The 23,032-nt window shown below is 34.4% G+C and overlaps 2 protein-coding genes across 13 annotated transcripts in view; one reads left to right on the top strand and one right to left on the bottom strand.

Moving 5' to 3' along the window:
* LOC142346283 (uncharacterized) overlaps positions 1 to 23,032 on the top strand; it is a 175,476-nt gene that overhangs the window by 120,238 nt on the left and 32,206 nt on the right. The gene's annotated exons all lie outside the window — the stretch shown is intronic.
* On the bottom strand, positions 585 to 23,032 carry LOC142345891 (UDP-N-acetylglucosamine transporter-like). 12 transcript variants are annotated; one of them, XM_075398328.1, is made up of 7 exons: positions 22,167 to 23,032; positions 21,708 to 21,890; positions 17,057 to 17,331; positions 16,581 to 16,696; positions 13,140 to 13,241; positions 1,285 to 1,475; positions 585 to 1,161 (listed from the first exon to the last, which is right to left on the bottom strand). In XM_075398328.1, the coding sequence occupies exons 2-7, from the start codon at positions 21,834 to 21,836 to the stop codon at positions 772 to 774; spliced, it is 1,203 nt and encodes a 400-aa protein (XP_075254443.1). In that variant the 5' UTR covers positions 21,837 to 21,890; positions 22,167 to 23,032; the 3' UTR covers positions 585 to 771. The 12 variants fall into 12 exon arrangements, with proteins under 12 accessions (XP_075254443.1, XP_075254440.1, XP_075254444.1 ...); XM_075398325.1 differs by having other exon boundaries at positions 22,247 to 23,032; XM_075398329.1 differs by having other exon boundaries at positions 22,254 to 23,032.

The raw sequence follows: 23,032 nt of genomic DNA, 5'->3' as shown, positions 1-23,032 counted from the left end.
TGGTATTGTGTTTTCCAATCAGTTAATATTCCTTTCTTATACTCAAAGAAATCTTATCAGAAACTAATAAAAGACATGGAGCAAATGGTTATAGGCACCTTAAAATTTCCAGTTTAAATGTGCCTTGTTAGCGACAACCCCCCTTTTCTCATTACCCTCCGTACTCTTGCCCCCGCGTCCTAATTTTCGCCACCCACGCCACCTCTTACTGAGTGATCATAGGGCTCGTAATCGTAAGCTTCCGAAGCCAACCCCTTGACAAACAGTCGTTTGAGAGCACTTCGTAGACGTTAGTATGTTATGATCTTTATTCCATTCCTAGACTTGTTATCATGTACTCAGACAGATTCTTCCACCTTCAATTTTGATCGATAGATTTTCATAGCAATGGCGGTACACTTTACACTGGTGTACATTCCGTAATACTTTGACTGGGCCCCGTCCATTTTTAAGGCTGTTCTATATTTTACTGAATTTATGTGTTGGTCAAACTCGGATCACGGAGCGAGAAGGCACAGAAAATATTTTTAATTCATAAATTGTCCATCCTTGAGCAGTAGTTGCTTTTCTGTTTCTCAAAAGTGTTCTCGTAATGTTTGAATTGGTGAAATGTTGTCAAAGCTCAAGAAACCAACCGTATAACTCTACCAATTAATTAACAATAAGGCAGGAAGTCAGAATATATATATGTACCATCAAAGCCAACACAACGAAACATAGTACAGCACAATACAACTTTTTATTAATTAGTTAGCTAATTGTGCCAATTTTTTACGATAAGTGAATATCACTATCTCTCATTATGAACTGTGTGTGTTTGGGACCAAAACCAAATAGTTTTCCTACGGATGAGACAAGTTTAAATACAACAGCCCTGGTTAGCCCAACAATTGTGGTGGTGGCAGCTGTTGAGGATGAGGCAGGTGGATTGTACGTGTATAGGAATGTGGCACTGATTACCATGGATGCTCCGAGTGCGAATTTGATGTCTAGGTTGGTGGAGTCATTGAGAATGTAGTATGAGCATATGGTTGATGAGATGATGGCGACTGCATTGGCGAATCCCTTGAGGATGTTGTCTGCATACTTGATCACTGCTGCCACTATCAGACCACCAATCGCATTCAGTCCAATCACTGACCACACTAGGTAGTTGTAGCCCTGCAAACACTCAAGGCATCAATGGTCAGGTCATTTCAAAAATGACTGGAGGGAGTAAAAGTGATTCTATGTCAATCACTTTTGTAATCATTTTTTTTTACTCAACCCACGTGATTGGTGTACCTGATAGAAGCCTGCTGTTTGTATGGCATCATAGTCGTGATAGAGACTGCCAATGGTGCCAAAGGCGAAGCCATAGAATCCCAGCTGTATATTTCGGATCCACACAGATGTCCTGCTTGTCTTGAGCAGCTTCTCAAAGTACACTCCCGCAAAGGCACTAGTGAAACAGGCCATCAGAATGAACACCAGACCTGTATACAAACAGACATGCAATTGCCAATGTGGTTCTAAAACTGTTTTTCACGGAACGCCAGAGGTATCAAGTCAGAATTCTTTTGATACATACATTTTATTTTTCTCAATCATATTCTTGATTTTTTTCCATCATTTTTTGCTTTTTAGTAATTTTTTGTAGTAACTCGCAATTTGCCTTCTGTAATTTTTGGTTTACTCAGTTTCTGTGCCATTTATATGACAAATGCGTTTTCTTCAATTGGTTTTTATTAATAGCCGCCCTCATCTTCTCAGCCGGCTATTATAGCGCTCCTATTTTTTTTTTACGACTCGAAGAGGAGTATTGGTTTTCTCTCGGTTTTTTTTTTTTACAGGAAGTAGATTTGTTCACGCGGCATTTTGACCTAAAAGCGAAAGTGAGAAAAGCTGTCTTGGTGAACAGATTTTCGCTAAGCGAGAGAAGTTTTTTGATCATGCGCTGCGTTTAGTGAATGACTTTTTGACTTTGAAAAGTAGTTTTTGACTGAATTGTAAATATAGATGACCGTTTTTAGCCGTTTTTTCGTCTAAGTGGCCCAATTTTTTTGCTTCTAATTTGGTTTCCTGTATTTATTCGATACTATATTGAAATGTCAACCTCGGAAATTGATACCACAGTGTTTTGCAGAGCCTGAAAATGCGTTTCAAGTTGAAAATTGGCACATAATTCTTGATTTTTTAGTTAATGTTTGGTTTTTTTTTATATTAATTTCTTAATTTTTGGATCTTTTAAACGTCTTTTTCTCAAAAATCAGTTAGTAGGCAACTTCTCTTTGATATTTCCTGTACTCAACGCCTTTTGCTACCTCGATGTAATTTTGTCTCATAAAATTGTACATATGCTAATCCGATTCTGGTAGTTTTTTTTCCGATTTTCGTCAGTTTTTCGTTTGTATTTTAGTTGTAATTGCTAGAAATAGTTTTTCTGTGCAACATGAGGGAGTTTGATTTCGTTTCAATAAAAATTAAATCGTTTTTGTTGTTAAGTTTTGAAAAAACAGTTAAAACTTTTTCATAAATGCAGTCTTAACCTAAAAGTTCTTTGAACATTTTTTTTTGCAAAATGTTTCTATGTTTCGTATTTATGAATTCTGCTTTTTCCTATTTTTTGTTCTCTTCGGGAGGATAGATCTTTGTATCGGATGACTAGTTATCTTTTCTATGTCTTGAATGCTGAAGAATGAAAGGTATTCATTTTTCTTGAATTTTTTAAATTGATTTTCAACTTTCAAAAATCAAGAATTTCTTTTTGTTACGGTGCTCCTTACATAGTTCCCATACTTACATTCTAGTTTGTATCATTCTAGTTTTGTTCTGCTACTTACATTTTTGTCGGTATAATGATTTTTCAGTTGTAAAAAATGAATGATTTGAGCTTTTTCTTAGATTTTCGTCATTTCTTTGGTTTGCAATTGATTTCATTCAACATAAGGCAGTACTGAGAGTTTGATAGCAATATTTTCCCAAAATTTCTACTGATGATTAATTACTACAGCTTTCTTCCGGTCTTGGTATTAATGAAAACGATTTTTTGCCTTTGAATATTCTGCTGCTTATGTCTTTTCTATGATCAATTTTATTTTTGATTTAGTATGAAATCATGTTGTCTAACTTATGTACAAGAAGGAACAGGTGTGTGTTGTTTTGTGTCTTTATCGCAGTGATCAAAAGTGTAATTATAGGTGTTTTTTATTCTTAAATTTCAGCTTTCTTTTTTGAAAAGATTTCACTTTATTTCTAAGATTATTATCTGCCGTTTGCTTTCGCGATCTTTTTCAGATTAGACTCATGAATCATTTGAGGGCTCTTGATAACCTTGTCAGTTTTTTCAGACTATCAGGTTTTTGACCACTTTAAAGATTTTGGATTTTTTAACGTTACTGAACGTTTTCAATAATATAAAATTTTGCTGCATTTCGTTTCTCTTGTTGACAGTTGTTTAAGTTTCACCAATTTTTAGAGCAGACCTGGGTTGGTAGTGAGTTAATGATTTAATACAAAAAGTAGTGGGTTCCGTTGCAATTACGGTTTTGTTAGTGAAATTCTGACGCTTCGAGTCGCTTCCGGAATTCTTCCGGCTATGTTTTTAAGGTTTTTTTTTTTTACCGGAAGTACTATTCGTTCAGACGATGTTTTGACCTAAAAGCGAAAGCGAGTAAAATTGCAGTGTGAACTAATTTTTTCTGAGCGAGAGAAGTTTTTTGATCATGCGCTGCGTTTAGTGAATGACTTTTTGACATTGAAAAGTAGTTTTTGACTGAATGGCACATATAGATATCCGTTTTTAGCCGTTTTTTCGTCTTAAGTGGCCTAGTATTTTTGCTTGTAATTTGGTTTTTTGTAGAAATAATTTTTAATCGATGCCATGTTGAAATGTAAACTCCGGAAATTGATAGCACAGTATTTTGCATAGCCTGAAATTGCGTTTCAAATGCGAAATTGGCACATATTTCTTGATTTTTTAGTTAATTTTTGGCTTTTTTTTCTATTAATTACTTCATTTTTGGATCTTTTAGCTGTTTTTTGTCAAAAATCAGTTAATATGGAAACTTCCCTTTGATAATTCATATACTCAATGCCTCTTTCTACCTCGATGTAATTTTGTTTCATAAAATTGTACATTTGCTAATCCGATTTTCTTAGTTTTTTGCCAATTTTTTTCAGTTTTTTGTTTGTATTTTGCTTTTAGTCACTAGAAATAGTATTTTGGGGAACATGAGGGACTTTAATTTTGTTTCAATCATTTTCAATCAAATTCAAACATTTTTTGGTGTTAAGTTTTTGAAAAAATAGATAATTTTTTTTCACAAATGCAGTCTTAAATATTTTTTGACCACTTTTTTGCAAAATGTTTCATTGTTTCGTATGTCTGAATTCTTCTTTTTCTTGTTTTATTCTGTTCAGCAAGTTGGATTTTTGTCTCGAATGACTCGTTGTCTTTTCTATGTCTCGAATGCTGATCAATGAAATGTGCTCGTTTTTCTTGATTTTTTTAAAATTGATTTTTAACTTTCAAAAATCAAGAATTGGTCTTTTTGTTACGGTGTTCCTAACATTGTGTCCATATTCTTCACATTCTCGTTTGTATCATTCTAGTTTTGTCCTGGCAGCTACTTTTGTATTCGTTATATTGATTTTTTCAGTTGTTAAAAAATTGAATGAATTCAGCTTTTTCTTAGATCTTGGTTTCTTCGGTTTGCAATTGATTTAATTCAATATAAGGCAGTACTGGGAGTTTGCTAGAAAGTTTTTTCCATTAATTCGACTTAATGCTATTCATTGCAATTGTCTTCCGGGTTTTGTGTTGTTTTTAGACGACTGTTTGTCTTTGAAAATTATTCTATTGCTTTTGTTTTTCTATGATTAATTTAATTTTTGAATTAGTATGAAATCATGTTGTCTAGCATATATACAACAAGGAAGAATCATGTATTATTTTTGTCCTAATTGCCGTGATTAGAAATCTAATTGTAGTAGTTCACTGATTCTTAAGTTTGAGCACTCTTTTTTGAATAATTTTGACTTTCCTGTCTTTTTTGAAAAGTTTTTCTGCCGTTTGCTTTCGCGATCTTTTTGAGATTAGAATCATTAATTATCTGAGGGCAATTGATGGCCCTGTCAGCTTTGTCAGGCTATCAGTTTTTTGACCATCCTAAAATTTTCAGACTTTTTTAACGTTACCAAACGTTTTCAATAATAAAATTTTGCTGCATTTTCTTTCTCTTGGTGGCAGTGGTTTAAGTTTCACCAATTTTTAGATCAGACCCGTGGAGGTAATGAGTTAATGGTTTAATACAAAAGGTAATGGCTTCAGCTTTTTGTGAAGTTTTGGTGCTTCGAGTCGCTTCCGGAATTCTTCCGGTTATGTTTTTACTTCGTCGAATAAAAAAATGTTTCGCTTTACCTCATTTTGCCGCCTTTTCAACATTTTGCGTGAAATCTTTTTGACTTCTCTAGGCTAGTTTCTCTCTTCTCTCATTCTGCTAAAAGTGATTTTGAACATCAGTTGCTCAGCAAAGCAATTCAAAATGAACAGAGTCAGTATAAAAAATTGAAGTCAGAAGTAGAAACGGGATAAACCCATAAAGCCGAATTTTAGATGCCCGCTAATTGAACGTCGTTCCTATAAGTCTTAGTTACCATCTCTAATGCTTATTGGTATTGATAGTAGCCCCTGTAGCCTCTCTCTAAAACAGAAGTATGTTCAACCACGAAATGCCATCAAAATAAATCGGACTTAAAAAATGTTTTTGGACAAAAATCTTTTTTTTTTCAATATCTTCTGTTATTTCAATCCCAATCATGCTTATTGGAATCAACGGCGGCTATTTTCCGGCAATCTGCCGGGTATGTTTAATAGCCGCGAAGCGATAGCGGCTATTATTGGGGACATCGTGGTTTTTTTACAATTCAAAGAATTTGAATTGTATTGGGGCGCTGTCTTTTTTTTAAGATCTATTCACACATTTTCATGATTTTTGAAGTCAAATTGGAGTAGTGATTTTGGTCATGCCGAAACAGGAAATGGAGCGAAAAAGCGAGTGGTTTTGCGGCGTGAATTTTTTTCGCTCCAATTTTAAAGTAGAGTGAGAAAACGGTGTTTGAACAAAAATTCGCTTTCTCGATTGTGATTTTTTTCTTCACATGCGGCAATTTCATTCTGATTTTCACTGTTTTTTCGATTTTTTGGATCGGATTTTTTTCTAAATGGTTTTCCCAATCTATTCACAGCTCACTCTAGGCCTAGTTTTTTTGTTTGAATTAAATTTTCATTTCTCGCTAGTGGTTTTTTTGTTCACATGCGGCATTCTGACATTGATTTTCTGTTTTTTTTTCTTATTTTTTGTTCTTTTTTTTTCAAAGTAGTTTTCTCAATTCACTCATAGTCCATTCTAGGTCTAGTTTTTCTGTTTAGTCAATGAAAATTCTTTGAATTGTACGTCAGGACTTGCCCTGCTATGTTTTTTAGTTCGTCGTCTCCATCGATGATTCTTACAACCTGACTTCTTGGAATTGACTTCAGTGACCTCTATTGCTTTGCAGTTAAAATTTTTGTCATTTCTGCATTTAGGCCAATTGCGTGATTTACCTCACTCAAAAAATGACTTCTGAACTCACTTATGGAACTTTTTTTTCTGAACATTTACTAATTAAAGGTAAGTAGTGTGCATCTAAGTAGTGCCAAACTTATATGCCCTAATTCCTGAGTAATAGAGTCTTGAGTTTGAATATCAAATATTAATTTTAAAAAAGCTGTATTAGGGTTTTTTCCTTGTAGAGCAAATGTGTCTCATAAAAATGACAGTCCGAATCTAACTCAAAAAGTCTAGTGGTCTATTTAAAAACTGGTGGTCGATCTGTCTATCTTATTTCTTTGGTTGTTTCAATTCATGGAAGGCCACAAACGTCTATCGCGGCTATTTTCCGGCAATCTGCCGGCTATGTTTGTCTCAGGTGAATCTTCTGTTACTCATTTTTTGTCACTGGATTTCTCCATTTGAATCAAAGTGTGAATGCTGACTCCAAACATTGTAACAGAAACATTGAACATGCACTACTGTACATGCTTTCTTAGTCTAACCCTGTCCTCAAAACTTGAATGAAGAGGTCCAAACCTAAGTTATTCTTTCCGTTTTTAGTTGCAATTTTTTGGATACTCTTTCTGAGATACTCTTCCAGATAAGTGTTACAAACGAAACAATCTTGCGATCTATTTCTGTTTTAGCTGAATTAAGCCGAAATTTTTAATTGCTCTCAAATGAAGTTTGTAGCAATTATATTAGTCCTGTCGGTCTTTTTTTATGCGATTTTTCGCTTGACCGATTTTTCGTCTGACGCTTTTGACTTTTCGTCCTCAAAAACGGGATAAACAGGTAGCGCCCAGTGGGCATTAAGTGCTCTTGGAGCCTTTCAGCTCTGTTTCAGCTCAAACTGTTTTGGAGACTTATACTTATGATGTGAAGGGCGGTTCTTAGAGGTTGAAAAAAGACACCCCCACTGCTGACCCCCCAATATTGCCCCTCCCCCACCGCAATGTTGCCCCCAAACCACTGTTACCTATCCCCCCCCCCCCCCCCCCCCCGTGGCTAGCTACTGATGAAAAACCGCTCGCTAAAAACAGGCAAATTTATACTAATTTTCACAATTTTTTCAAGCTTTTTGAAAATCTTTGTCAGTTTTTTGAGTTTTCTCAGCCCTAGGGGTCAAGGAACCTCCTCTAGGGTTTTATAATAGGTTACTGCATAGATTCTAGTGGTAGTGGAATGGTTTCAACATTTTTACATCACGAATTTTAGCATTTTTTTTGACATAATTTGCAATTTTTTTTTCAATTTTTTGACATTTATTTTTCATTTTTCAAGTCTTTCCAGACCAAGGGGCCGGGAAAACCTCCTTGAGGGTTTAAAAATATGATACTGAAAAATTTTTATGGACCATGAATTAGTTTTCAACTTTAATAAGACAAATTTTTGCAATTTTTTGATAAATTGGCAATTTTTTTAAGTTTTTTGAAACTTTTTGTCATTTTTAGGTGTATCTAGCCTCAAGAGCCAACAAACCTCCTCTATGGTTTGATTATAGGTTATTGCATAGCTTGTAGATGTAATGGAATGTTTTTCAAGGAATGTTTTTCAAGAACTTAATATCAGCAATTTTTAAAACAGTTGCAATTTTTTTTAAATTTGTTGAATCTTTTTGAATGTTTTATCATTTTTCCGATACCAGGGTCTTAGCGCCCTTCTCCAAGGTTTGATGATAAGCTGTTGCATAGTTTCTAGAGTTAATGGTATGGTTATCATTATTTTAATGACTGCAGTTTTTGCAGTTTTTTGATAAATTTTAGTTCAAATTTTTGGAAAATTATTATGTTACAAGTTTGAATCTTTGAGCCAGTGAAACTATTTAAAGCTTGAAATATGGCTACTGGATAGTATCTTGAGACGATAAGATGGTTTGAAGATTTTAATATATTGAATTTTAGCAAGATTTTGTTCAAATTTGCGACTGTTTTCAAAATTTTTGAATATTTTTGTCCTTTTGTGAGTTTAACGATCATTACTGGCCAACGACGCTTCTCAAGTCTTGCAGTTGGGTTATTTGACATAACTTCAGAGACAAAAGATATTTTTGAACGTTTTCACTGCGAAATCTGGAAGCTTTTAATATTTGCAATATTTTCAAGTTTTTAAATTACAAGATTTTATTTGATTTATTTACTAACAAGGCTAGAAAACTAAAAGTAGCAGAGTCGAATCAAGCTAAAACCAGCCTCACTAAAGCATGGCTAGCTACTGACGAAGCCAACCGCTCGCCGGTCGTTTGGGAGCAATTCGCCCGACGTTAGTCGGTTATGTTTGTATCTGATCTTAAATAAATAAGCAATGATCAATTTATTGAAAAACCCAGATTGATTTATACGCGTTGGTTTTTCAGCGTTTGATTTTCAAAGTCTTTGTGTCAAAATCAGCCAGCAGTGAAGTGTCTTTGACTCAAATAATTTTTATTGTGATCCTTGAATTGTCTGGTACAGAATATGATTTTCCGGTTGTCCTCTCACCCAAAACGCAGCCCCTAAATTTTTCTTTGAGCAATATGATGCATTAGTTGAGATTTTTTGCAATGGTTTTCCCAATTCAATACCCGAGATTCGACAAAAATTCATTAACACTAATAATCGCATTGCCATACTTCGCGGAGTTTCGTTTTAGCACAAAAACTGCAACTCCGCCGCTGATCCCTGTAATCTTTACCTTCATTGAAATTTTTGTTGTTAGGACTTCGATTTTTTTTAATCCAAGTAGCCATGTTTCTGTGACTACAAGGATTGCAATTAGTTGTAATTGTGATAAAAAGTCAGACGATAAAAGTCAGTTGTGATGAAAGGTATTTTATTCCTGGCATTTCCTGCATTTAAAAATAATATCTTTCAAAAAGCTTGATTTGTGAAATAACTGGAGCCGAGTTTAAGTGGGAGGAAGCACAATTGTTGTCTAAAAACATGTGTGAAGAAATCAATGTCAGTTAAATAAATTACACATTTTGTATTGTGTGTTTTATAAATTACATTGTTTTCGCTCAAAAGTAGCAAAAACGGTAATCATTAAGATGCAAATACCCAGAACTACGAAAAACGTTACTTTCAAAGTCTCAAAGGATTGAATAAAATTTCTTGTTGTCCATTTCAATGCTCCGCGGCGATATTTTGAGATCATTTCTCTGATATCTCACATTATGTACTGTATTTTCTGAACCTGTAAGGATTCTAGTGAATTCTCTTAGTCAGTTCTTCTTTCAAAATTTTGCGTGAATTTTTTTTCTGCTTTTGTGCATTTGAATAATTTCTTTACTTCTGAGTTGTTCTTTTGATTTCATCACAAGAGTCAGCTCTGAAAGGATCACCCACCATATATGGATGGAGTTTTATTAGTCCTGTGTTGCTGCAACAACTGTGTTCCTTTATCAATTGTGTTATGACCAGCTGTTTATTAAAGATTGAGATTTAGCGAGAGAAGATTGTTGATCAATATTTTCAACCAAATCTTGTATAGTGGCATATGATTATGAATGTATTCCAATATCAAAACAAATGCCACTGTCTCAATTTTTGTAAATTCTATCTGAGAGTTTGACATGATTTATCTGTCATTGAATAGGTTTTGCAAGCTTTTTTATTGGCTTTATTCCAAATAAATTTTAAATGAGCTATTTTCTTCACTCGAGTAGCTAACTTCTCATTTGAATTGATCAATCCGGTTTAAATTGATAATCCTAAACCCAGGATAATCCCAGGATAAGCCTAAACCTGGGTACGTAATGTGATGTCCCATTGATAATCCTTCTCAGCCGGCTATTATAGCGCTCTTATTTTTACGACTCGAAGAAGAGTATTAGTGGAGTGTCTTTTTTTGGTCCATAGTTTTTTGGAGTGTATTTAAAACAGGATATAAAAGTCAATGCCTCACTTAAAAAATAGTGTTTAGGTCAAACGGCTAAACGAATTGAAGAGAGGAGAGTGATTTTTGTTATAAGACGTTTTTGGGAGAGCGAGAAAAGGTGTGAAAAATTTTCGCTGAGCGGTTTTTTCTCAGCAGTTTTTTAGATTTTATTTTACTTTTCTGAGTAAAGACTTTTAAACCATATTAACACATTACTATACGCTTGGGAGCGTTTTTGACAATATTAATCAAATATGAGTATTTTATATGCAATCTTGATCTTGTAATTTCGCCGTTTGAGACGCTTTTTTCATGTTATCAGTGTTTGCGGGATACACTATTGTTTGAAATAAGTTTTTTCGTTGGTTTTGGAGGCCTTCTGATTTTGGTAAAGTTTGCTTTAACGATTTTAATTAGGATAAATTTGAATATTTTTTCACTTAATTTTTTTCTGTTTCTGATGCTTTTTGCACTATTTTTCCGTTGTCTTCCAAAATTTTGCAAGACATGTTTTTATGACTAACTTTCTAGTTAAAATTGTTGATAGTGTTAAGGTTGTTAAGTGGAAACAATTTAAGGGCTGAAAGCACATCAATTCAGAATATCGTGAATTTAAGTTTTTGCTGAGGTTTGCTTTTTACAGTGCGTTTGGGTGTCGTGTAGGTGCTCAATAAATCAGCATCTGTTAATTGTCAAGGTGCGTTGAGAACAGTTATTGAGACTTTGCATTTTTCAGAGATCATTATTAAAAATTTGCAGGTTTTCAGATTGTTCTTTAACTATTTTTTGCTCGATATTTCTCCTTTTTAAAGATTTATTAATAGGCGCCGCAGCCTTTCAACGGCGATTATTTAGGCGCTCTCCTTTTTTAATTCGCTCACCCACTGTTTCAACCGATTGCATTTTAAATTCTTTCGCGGATTGAATTACGCAATGTAATGAGTAGGTTCGATGTCAAAAGAGCAAAATGAAAAGAAACTTGATAAACCGATAGAACTCGGTCATTAAGTCATGGAGCATTAGGTTATCAAAGTTCAGTAGAGTGATTGATAGCTGACACCAGTAGTAGGCTTAACAGTTTTCAGTTTAGAAGCTGAATTAAGTATAGTTATAGAATCTAACAAACTACACGCTCGACTGCTGACTTAAATCACTCACCGTTTCAACTGAATGAATTTTAATTTCTTACGCATTATTACGCAATGTAGTGAATACAATACGTTCAATGTCAAACGAGCAAAATCAAAAGAAACGGAATAAACCGATAAAGCCCTGTCATTAAGTTATAAAGCATTAGGTTATCAAAGTTCATTAGAGTGATTACCAGTATTAGGCTTAATAGTTCTCAGTTTAAAAGCTGCATTAAATATAGTTTCAGAAACTAACTGATGCTGCACTCAAAATTAAATAGCTAATTAGGTCACTTTTTGACACAGAAATAAAACAGAAAAATTTCAGTCAAGCTATCTCTTCTTTTTCTGTTTGAATACCGATGCGCATCAAGAGCGTCAACGGCGGCTGTTTTCCGGCAATTTGCCGGCTATGTTTGTTGGTTATATTTATCTCATCGTCTGATAGTCAATTGTTGAAATCAATTATTTTTACCAGAGAATCTATCACATACAATACTTCTTGAGCCGAAACCTATGGAAATTTTCCAAGAAAGAAATTCATAATTTCTTTTTTTCCTTATGAATTGTTTACACCGGTCCTTATGAATTTTTTTACACCGGTTGGTGTTTCAAACTGAATAGAATAACGAAGTGATTGGCCAGCGTAAGATATTTTTACTTCGAGTGGATTCTGGAGTCTTCGGCTGCAGAAAAAATTTTTCGCCTTACGTTAGTTCAGCTTGTTCAACAGTTTTCGTGAAATCTTTTTGACTTCTGTAGGCTAGTTTCACTCTTCTCTCATGCTGCTAAAAGTGTTTTCAGACAGCGGTTGCTTAGCAAGAAAATTCAAAGTGAACAGAGTCAATATCAAAAAACGAAATCTGAAATAGAAACGGGTTAAAGCCATAAAGCCCAATTTTAGATTCACGTCATCCAAACTTTGTTCTGAGTTACCATCTCTAATGCTCATTGTCATTGATGCTAGCCACTGTGTCACTACAAGTATGTTCAGCTCCAAAATGACATCAAAATAGTTTGCACTTTAAAATTGTTTGTGTACAAAAGTCATTTTTTTCATTAGTAACTCTTCTTTCAATCCCAATCGCGGTTGTGGGAATCAACGGCGGCTATTTTCCGGTATTCTACCGGGTATGTTTTGATGTGCAATTGTGTTTATTTTAATCAGTTTGTTGTTTCTGTTTGTTCAAATTTCATTTTGCTCAAGAGTTTTGTTTGCTTGCTGTTTCTCCTAAAATTTCTTATTCCTTTTGCAGTTCTCTTTTCATGTCTTCAGGGGCCTTTTAAAGTTTGAGAGGTCAATGCTCATTTCTGTTTTTGTCTGTGGCTGTTTCAATCAAAGTTATTACTGTTCTTTAGTTGCAAAGCTATCTGCATTTATCAACTGTTTTTTTACTGTTATTCAGGAAATCAACTCAAAACTTTTACATCACTCCACAAGAACAGAATGTGCCCGAAAAAGCCTTCAACCGCAAAGGTAGCCAGCCTCAGATTGCCAAATCATATTTAGCAGACATTAAGTCTCGTGTGACGTCAGAAAGTGTAGTTCATGCATCCACTCATTAAAATGAAATACCTTTGAAGTTAGAGGTTTGTGTGAATCCGGTGACAAAGTCCTTCTGACCGCTGAACACTTCTTTAGGCACTTGCACCAAAGACACGCCAGTGAATAGGATTACTGAAACACGGATTGTTTTTGTCTTCAGCATTATATTTCAACTTAGTGACTGCATGATGACTGAGAGCCATCCATACTGAAGACACAAGTTTATGCGCATTATCCTAAACGACCATTGTTAACTAGCAGAAATCCTATCCATTTTTGGTCTCTATGTTTCTACTTTCACCATGTATCAAAGTCATCTCTGAGAAAAACTTGCGACTATAATATCTGGCGAGTAGCGTAAATATAAGGAAAAAATGTTTACAATATTCATCAAAGAGGGCACTGGTTTTGTGGCGTGGAAGTTTCACATATTAAAGTGTAGTGAGAAAGCGGGCCGTGGAATATTCGTAAAAAACTTTTGTGCGAAAATTCTAATCTAAAATTTTGAGCACATTAGGCGATTACCAATTAAAACACTGAAAGCCGGCGTTACTTCAGAATCCCTTTAACGCTTTAAAGTACTCAAGTTTCCCTAACGGTTGTCCTTAATAGATAATAGCTCGCAAAAACATTCATTTTTTTTAATAGCCGCCCTCATCTTTTTAGCCGGCTGTTATAGCACTCCTAAATAATTTGAATTGTTGGGGTGGTGTCCCTTTCCAACTCGAATTTTTTTTAAGTTGGTTCACAGCTTGTAAAATTTTGCGTAGAATGTTGTAGACTTTTCTAGGCTATCTTCACTCTTCTCTCATTCTGCTCAAAGTGCTATTAGATAGCAGTTGCTCATTAAAGCAATTGAAATTGAATAGAGTCAGTACCAAAAGACAAAATCAGAAATAAAAACGGATAAACGGAAATGGATACACTCATAAAGCCCTATGTTAGATGCACGTTACTCGAACTTCGTTCTTATAATTCTTAGTTACCATCTCTAATGCTTATTGTTATTGGTACTATCCCTGCATCATCGTACTATGAAACACGAGTATGTTCAACTACGAAATAAGATCAAAATAGTTTGCACTTAAAAAATGTTTTAGTAAAAACATATTTTTTTTATACTTTTCTTTCAATCCCAATCATGATTAAGGGAATCATCGACGGCTATTGTCTGGCAATCTGCTGGATATATTTTACTATTGAGTACTTTCATTCCAGTTTAGGTCCATCCTCGCATTATGCCGCAATTTTCCTTGATTTTTTTCAGGGCTCAATAACTTCCAACAATTTTTAATTGGAGCAGTAAGTATTTATTGTAATGTTCTTCCTTTATCCTTTTTAAACCTTTCGCCAGGGTTATAAAAAATTGAATTGGCTCCAAAAATAGGACATTTCACATTGTAATTTATCGACGCCTTTTCGTGTAAAACAGTTCATAGGAAAACTTTAGTACAATATAACTATAAGTGTATTTTGAAATGTCGTCTGTACCTGTTTTTTTTGGTTCTCGCCTAATGTTGACAAAATTCAAGTTAAAGATAGTATCTCAAGTCTACAAAATTTCATTTCGCTTAATATCTCATTCCCCGATAAAACGTTGATTGTGCAAAAGTTAGCTTTCTCGATTTTGATTTCGTTCTCTTGTTGATTTCGTTTCTCCAATATTTGATCGCTTTGCTAAATTCTGTTCTGAATCAATTCTTTGTCAGTTCGAGGTCTTTTTTAGTTTAGCCAATGAAAATTTTTTAATTGTACTTCAGGTAGGGGTTTTTTATTAGCAGTGGTCAGTCTCTCAAGGGCTATTATTTAGGCGCTCCTAATTTTTTTTTAGCTTCTCAATCACTAAGTTATCACTTTCTTTTGAATTCTTACTTACTGTTCTTGCTGTATCAACTGAATGGGTTTTAATTCTTTAATTTTCGATCACTAAAGTCATCATTTTTTTAAATTCTAACTTCCCGTTCTCACTCTTTCAACTGAATGGATTTTAACTCTTTCACACAATGAATGAGGCATGGTAGTGGACGCAGTCAAGCTCAAAAGAGCAAAGCAAAAAACCAGTTAAACCCTGTCATTTTTATGTTGCATATGGTTATGAAAGTTTTTAATAGCGATTGTCAGATGGCATTGGTATTAAGTTTAATAGCCTTCAGTTTAGAAGCTGAATTAAATGTTATTTTTGAGTCTAACTGAAATTGCACACCAAATCAGAACATTTTCATATTTTCAGCCATTATTTTATTAGCTGAATTAGTTGAAAATTTTTCTAATCTAACAAACTTCACACCAAATTAGAACACTTTCACCTTTTGGATAGGTTTTGAAGCTGATTTAAGTGTTATATGTTAATCTAACTGAAACTGCGCAGCAAATACGAACATTTTGACCTCTAGACAAAATTCTCTCTTTCTGTCTCTTTTTTCTGTTTTATTTCCGATGTGCGTCAAGAGGGTCAACAGCAGTTTTTTGGTGATTTGCGGGCTATGTTTTCCCATTTCTTTAAGATCGTAATTACGTTTATATGATGTCACGTTCCTTTCAAATCCGCTTTCTTATTTGTTCATGCAATTGAATTCGACTGAAACTTCACTCTTAGGTAAGCACGTTTGTTCTTTTGGCTTCTTATGTTTTCGTTCACACGACTTTTCTCCTCGAAAATGATTTTACTCAAAAAATGATTATACTTCTTATTTTACTTCTTATTGTCACTCTAATTGAAGGTTATCTGGTTGAAGTTAATGGAGGCATCAATGAGTTATACATATTCTTAATCAAAATATAACATCTCCGCAATTAATAAAAAAGTATCATTTTCGACCTATTCTTACCTTTTTGAAACCGCAGATCTATAAATGAATCGCGAGTGTTTTCTGGCAATCTGTCCAGCTATGATTTTATTTGCTTCCAATCAAAGTTTTTCAGCAATCAATGGAAACTTTTATCCTTACTGTCAATTTTTTGTATGGCCTACATTTTTTTTAAACTTTTGGTCTTGAAAAGGGGCTGTAAAGCTCGAGAGCATTAAGTTGCTGAGCAGTTCTCTTAGAGCCCTACCAGTCTCTAAATATAGCATTCCCTGAAACTGCTGAGGTTAAATGGGCCTGAAAAACCAATTATTTGGGTTTTGGATCCCCATTGCCTTAACCCTGCCCTCATCATCTCATCTGTTTAAGTGTTAACTCTCCGTGCGACCTGCAGTTTTGCCCTTGTTTGCCTTTTCTCCGTGCCCCGCTTCTTTTCTTGCCCCTCCATTTGTCCAGTGAAAAGTTGTCACTAAGCTTAAGCTGGAGACTACCAAAGTCATCTGGAATTTGATGACGTTTAGAGAGCATTGATCTCTGCATTATGATCGCAAAAATTGTTCTTTTTGCAACTGTACCTGCGACCATGGCTGATCTTTCAAGATCAAATGAAGGGTATTGCGAGAATAGATGATAAACTATATTTTTAATATGTGAATGATGAACTTACAGAGAGCAGTCCACTTTAGTAGAGAGAGGTGTTTGTTGAGAATGAAGGCAGACATGATGGCAGTGGTGAAGATCTTGAGCTGATAGGACACTTGGTATGTGGGTGCATCCAGGTTGCTACAATCACAAACACACTATACTAACTAATGCATTTAGTGCATTAGTTGCATGCAATTTTTCAATGAAAATAAGAAGTATTGAGTTTAATTGTAATATCAGAGTCGGAGGTACACGTGTCACGTAGTTGCCCAGTTCACAATGAAATACAATTTGTTATTTCAACGTTTTTTTTTAAATGTGAGAGTCCGAACTTCAATACAACAGTTGCAAAATCGATGAGGGCAAAACAGCTGAGAAGCTGTTGTTTATTAGCAGAAGCAGCCAACTGAAGTAATAAAGCCTTGGTTGTAGAGAGATAGAGATAGATGACTGAGATAGATGGATTAAATTTAACGAACAGGGCACCAGAGCAGTCACCTGATGGCGAGGAATAAGAAGTTGTTTTGGAAGACATAAAGAACAGCTGGGATTGCCACGTGTTTCATTTCGTGTACACTCCCCAATCCCTGACTGATTGTGCGTTTGTACACAGACCAGTTGTATCCACTCCCGTGAAGAACTAACAAAAAGCTAGCAACCAGTTTGAGAAGTTCTGCCATTACCACTGCCGTAGAGCTCAAATACTCTTTGCTGCTTGTGCTCTCTTCACCCCCTGACCCTGTCTCACTCGGCTGTTCCTGCTTTGTAACTATCTGAAACAGCAAATGCATTAGTCTCAGTTAATGATTTACACTGCAATGGTTTGCACTGTTTTCCGATGACTTTCATACAATTTTCTTTCTAAACATCAATTCCCATACATCTAACATTTTTGTCTTGGATTACTTTCCTTGCTTTCTATTGAAAACCACCGTATTCAACTCGCTTATCCTGAAAGTATAGATTTTGTCTTAATAGCCGTCTTCATCTTCTCATCAGGCTATTATTGGGCTCTTATTTTTACATTCCAATAACTGGATTTTTTGTAAAAAATGTTTTACATTTTTCATGACTTTGATCTTTCAAAACGGTATAAACATGTAAGATAAACCCAGCGAGCATTAAGTTTAATTAGAAACCTGAAGCTGGCTTCACTAGTCCTTTGAGTGCTTAGAGTGGTTTAGCTGATTCAATGTTAAAAGGTGTTTGTGATTTTAGCTGTTGTTGAGCCCAAAATGGTGCAATTTTTTTACTTTTTTTTGTCATTTTTTGAGTTTTACGTTTGATCAGTCTTGAATTAACGTTTGACAAAATGATAAAGGTCTTGCAAGATATAATTACTTTTATGACCCTTTTATGAGCTATATATTTCAATACTGAATTTAGATTTAGTTTTTAGAATTTTAGAACTTTTGTGTTTTTCCAGCCACATGGGCCAAGGAAATTCATCTACGGTTTGAGAATAGTTACTGCATAGTTCCTGTGGGCAATGGATTGGATTTAACTTTTTAAAGTCACACATTTTTGCTAGTGTTATCCTTCGTTTTGAAATCTAGCTTTTTCTAACTTTAGTTGCTAAATCTCTTTCAAGGCTTGTGCGTAGGTTAATTGGTATATTTAAATGGATCAAGTTTGGGCTTCAGGGTAAAAGCTTTAGCAACAATTATTTTATTTAGTTTGTTTGATTTTAGTTTCTCAATTTTTGAGGTTGTTTTTTGTAGTTCTATGGTTCTCATTCAATGTTTTGAGTTGTTTTTCAGGACTTGTCCTGCTGTGTTTGTTTTCTCTTCTTCGAACAAAAATTTGTTTCGCGTTACCTCGTTTTGCCGCTTTTTTGACATTTTGCGTGAAATCTATTTGACTTCTCTTGGCTTATTTCATTGTTCTTTCATTCTTCTCAAAATGCTTTTATACACTATTTGCTCAGCAAATCAGTCCTAATTGAACAGAATCAGTCCATATAGAACGTGGATAAACCCATACAGTCCAGTTTTAGATGCCCGCTACTTGAACTTTGTTATTATAAGTTTTATTTACCATCTCAAATGCTTATTGATATTGATTCTAGTCCCTGCATTATCGCACTATGAAACCGGAGTTTGTTCAACTAAGGAATGATATCAAAATAGTTCGGACTTTGAAAATGCTTTTGTTAAACTTTTTGTTTTCATTATTTTTGTCTCTTCTTATGGTTGATTAGTAAGAGTTTGTAAGAATTTGAAATCAAAATAGTTAGCAGTTTCAAAAGTTTTCTTACATCAATTAGTCTTTTCCATTTCTTTGTCTGCCTTCAAACCCATTCGGGGTTATGGGAATTGATGGCTATTTTTCGGCAATCTGCCGGGTATGTTTTTGATTTGTAATGATCATTAGGCCTACCTTTCGGATAGTGGTGTGTTTTATTTTTCATGTCTTTGGAGTGTGTTTCAAGACTTACTCTGCTAGTTTTTTTGTACGATGAGTTCACAGACTTAAACGTAACTTTGAGGTTTCAAATGAGAATAAAAGGTAAAGCACAGTGGGCTAGGTTTCAATAGAGACCTTCCGTAAGCTTTAGAAGTTCCTTAATTGCTTAGTGTGTTGAGTTAGGTTGCTGGAATTACCTTATCTGGAATTACTTGCATTTATCTTGAAAATATCTTCTGAGATTGTGATTGCCGTTTTCCATCATTGTTGGGCTTTACGTTGATTGTTTTTTTTTAATTTACGGGTTTCACAGTTAATGGAGGCTGTTTGCAGGACATCTTCTTGTTTTTAATGTGTTTTTTGAGGTATAAGTTTTGATAATGCAATTTTGAGCGTTAAAAAGCCAATTTTCGTCATTTTGGAAGAACTTTGAAATTCTTAAAGCAAAAGAAATTGCTTGAGAAAGTTTTTTATTGAACAGTTTCTGATAGCAAAAAAATTGCAATTTTTCAAGATCTTTTAAATATTTTTGTCGATTTTCAAGGTTATCGTTCTTTGAGGGCCAAAAAATGGTTAATGTCTTTCTGAGGTTTGAAATTTTCAGTGACAAAAAGTTGTTGCAATTCTGTTAAAATATGAATTATTAAGACTGCAATTTTCATTTCGATACAAAGTTTTTACTATTTTTTTGCCATTTCATGTTTTTTTCATTAGTAACCAGTGACACTTATTAGGACTGTGACTTGAAGAGAAGCTGGTGGTTGGGTTCCGCTGGCAATGCATTTGTTTCCAACATAATATCACCAACTTAAGCGGTTTTTGAATAAAATAAGCAACTTGTTTGAATTTTTCGTTTCTTCTCTTTAGGAGTCAATGAATTTTTCCAATCGTTCTCTGCATGGGTTTATATCTGTTTTTCAGTGGCAACATTTTTGAGCAAATTAGCTTGAGACTAACTTTTGAGTAGCGATTTATTAGTTTGGCCATTTTTTAAATTTAAATTTTGTAGTTCTTGCTTCTGTTTGTCTGATACATGTGCAACCAGAATTCTGCTAGTCTCAGCATAGTTGTTTTGTACAGTTTAGCAAAATTGAATAGTTTTTATTGTTAAAACAGACAAACTGAGATTTGGACAGATACGCAATTTTAACTTTTGTGCGTATATTTTACCATTTTAGTTTTTTTTGAAGATATTAGGCCCAATGAGCTCCAGCGAATCAGGGTTTTAAGTTCCTTTTTATAACTGACTGAGCTCGCCTCTTATGTATCAATCAAGTCTTTCTTTTTTACCCTGTTTCCGGTTCCTGCTTTCTTATATTTATGAGCAAACACCTTGTACAAGTTTTGAATGCTATTATTTGCTTCTTCTGGAACTTGTTTTAACTAAGTTTCTAGTTTTGGCTCGCATTGCTTAAATGGTATACTGGTCAGGTAGAATTGTTTTTTTATCCAATTATATTGATTTTTTCAGGATTGTTTTTCATTTATTTGTCCTGCTAAGTTTTTTATCACGTTTTTCATTTTACTTTTGTAACACATTTCACGTTTTCTTTCTATTTTAACCCAATTCATAGTTTCAACTAATTGGATTTGAAAAATCATCCTGCAATTTTTTGCGAATATGTTCAACGTCAAAAAATGAATTAAGAAAAACAGGCTAAACTAATAAAGCCCGCGCTCTTAGGCTTATTGTTAAAAAACACTCGGTGGGTTGAAGTTTTAACGTTCCTTAGAGTATACTGATTACCAGTTATAGTGTTAAGTCTATTCTCCAATTTAAAAGCTGAATTCGACATGTTTATCTAATCTAATGAAATTGCAAAGAAATTGGAACACTTCTTGACAATTGACATTATTAAGGTTGTTTTAAAGTTGGGCCTTTATTGTGGTCACAGGTGGCTGTTTTCCGGCATTTTCCAGGCTATGCTTTTTGTTCCAGCGTTATTCCAAAATGGGGTAATGTATATGCGAGGCGGGGTTTTTCTTCAGCCTATTTTTCATTTTTTGCTTGCGATTTGGTCGCGAAAAGTGAAACTTTTTACTGTAACTCATAGAAGCTAGTTTCGATTTCTACAGAAAATTAAGTTTCATCTGAATCTTCATATTTCAGTTTAATTAAGGAAAACTTATTTCGAGAATTAATTTTCAAGAGCGGAAATTTTGTAACTGTTTTCAATGTTTCTTCAATTGAGTGATAATAACATTTAACACACGTGATATAATTGTGCCTAGTTTCAAGCGTCTGAATCATTCAGTGGGCAGTTGATGTTTTTATGACTTGACACTTATTGTTGTCATAAGATATTTAATATTGAGTTTTGTCCGTATTTTTTTGTTGTTTTCGTGGTCTTATCACCAAATTTTTAATGAGAAGTCTCATTAGTTTGCTAATCAGGCTGAAGTGAATCAAAATACTCGATAAGTGATACTTTACATTTAGAATCTGATTTTTGACCGTATTTGTTGATGTATAACAAAATCGATAGTCTAATTGATGACAGAGCTTTTTGGTTTTCCAACAAAGAATAAATTAACTCATTTTTCCTTCATTTGATTGCTTCAGTTTTTTAATGTTTGAGTTTTTGTTGCTTTGCATGAAAATTACTTTTTCTCTCAGAAAAAGTAAAAGTAATTGAGAAGTATGTTGGACCATTTTCTGCCCCCCACCCCACTTGTGCTATATCAGCACAATTGTTTATTGGTACCGTTTTCGTGTTTCGAAATGTTGGGCATATACACTGACCTTAGAGTATCTCATTGTGAGGACCACACTGGATGTCTGAACTACTAGAGCAAATAGGGAAACCCATTTCATGTAGTTTCTTTCTCCACCTCCGTCTCCAATGACACCGCTGCTACTTTTAGATGACATAAGGATGTAGACAAGACTGCTGTTGGCGTAATTAATAGTTCAGGGTGTTCGTTCCTATTATCGGCAATTATTATTGGCAGTTACTTTATAATCTGAGATCATCTTTCTAACCCCAAATTGTATACTAGCTAGCCATTACACACTTTTTATTAACCCTCCCATCTTTTTACATTCAAAAACATTCAAAAAATTTTTCGAGCTCCTTAGGAAACCTCCGAAGATTGGAGTTGCTAACTCATACCCCATTTGCTTTTCATAACAAAGTGTAAACAACTGATGCACTTGTTCATTGTATAGAAAACATCAGGTACTATGTCAAGAAAGACCAACTTGTTTATCCAAAGTTTTTGATTCCAGAAATGGCTCCATTTTGTTACATAAGGATTTTTAATAAAAGCAACTGATTTGACCAGTAACTATCTTTCTCAACGACCGCAAAAGACTAGTTAACAAGATTGAAGCGGATTGGATTACATTAGGGCACAATTGTAGGTCTGCTCTCTTTCCTTTTGATGACGTGTGTAAGTTAACTGCTTTTTTAGAAGACAAGTTTTTGTTCTCAGATATTTTGCTATGAACTAGTAATTGAGTAACGCAAGCTTTTCACAATAATGTACGAGGGAAAATAACAATGTTATAAGGGATTATTTAAGTCAAATTTATTGCACTGTAAGGTATTAACAAAAGTGTAGTAATGATGACCCTTGGCAGTAGTTTCAGGTAAGTAGGTTGATGACGAATAAATACTCACTCTCTTAGCTAATGATTCTATCAATATATATATACGACTACTAGTCTGAATGTTTGATTACTAGGTAAAACGTGTCTGTTCTAAATTGAGACAACAGATGCTGAGTTGGATGAATTTGAGTTACTAAACAGTAAGCATGATTAATTGAAATGCTTCACATTCAGGATACATGGAGTGGATGTGAACAACAAATATACACGTTTTGTCAACTTAGTTGAATGAATTTTCGAATGAGTGAATGAACTGAAGTGAGCTGAATGCTCTACCATAATGGCGTGTGTGTGTTTGTAACATTTTGACGTAACAGAACGTCTTCAACCACACATGCACACAACTCTACCACCAAACTAGCGAGATTTGTAGTCTCATTAAAGATAGATAGAGAGAGAGAGGATAGAGCAACGCATCACAGTAGCAGCCAAACACTCTTTTTCACACATGCACA

This window comes from Convolutriloba macropyga, chromosome 9 (assembly GCF_964194025.1).
Source record: "Convolutriloba macropyga chromosome 9, txConMacr16.3, whole genome shotgun sequence".
NCBI lineage: Eukaryota > Metazoa > Xenacoelomorpha > Acoela > Convolutidae > Convolutriloba > Convolutriloba macropyga.
The sequence above is the reverse complement of the archived record's forward strand: the minus strand, read 5'-3'. Positions and strand labels throughout refer to the sequence as shown.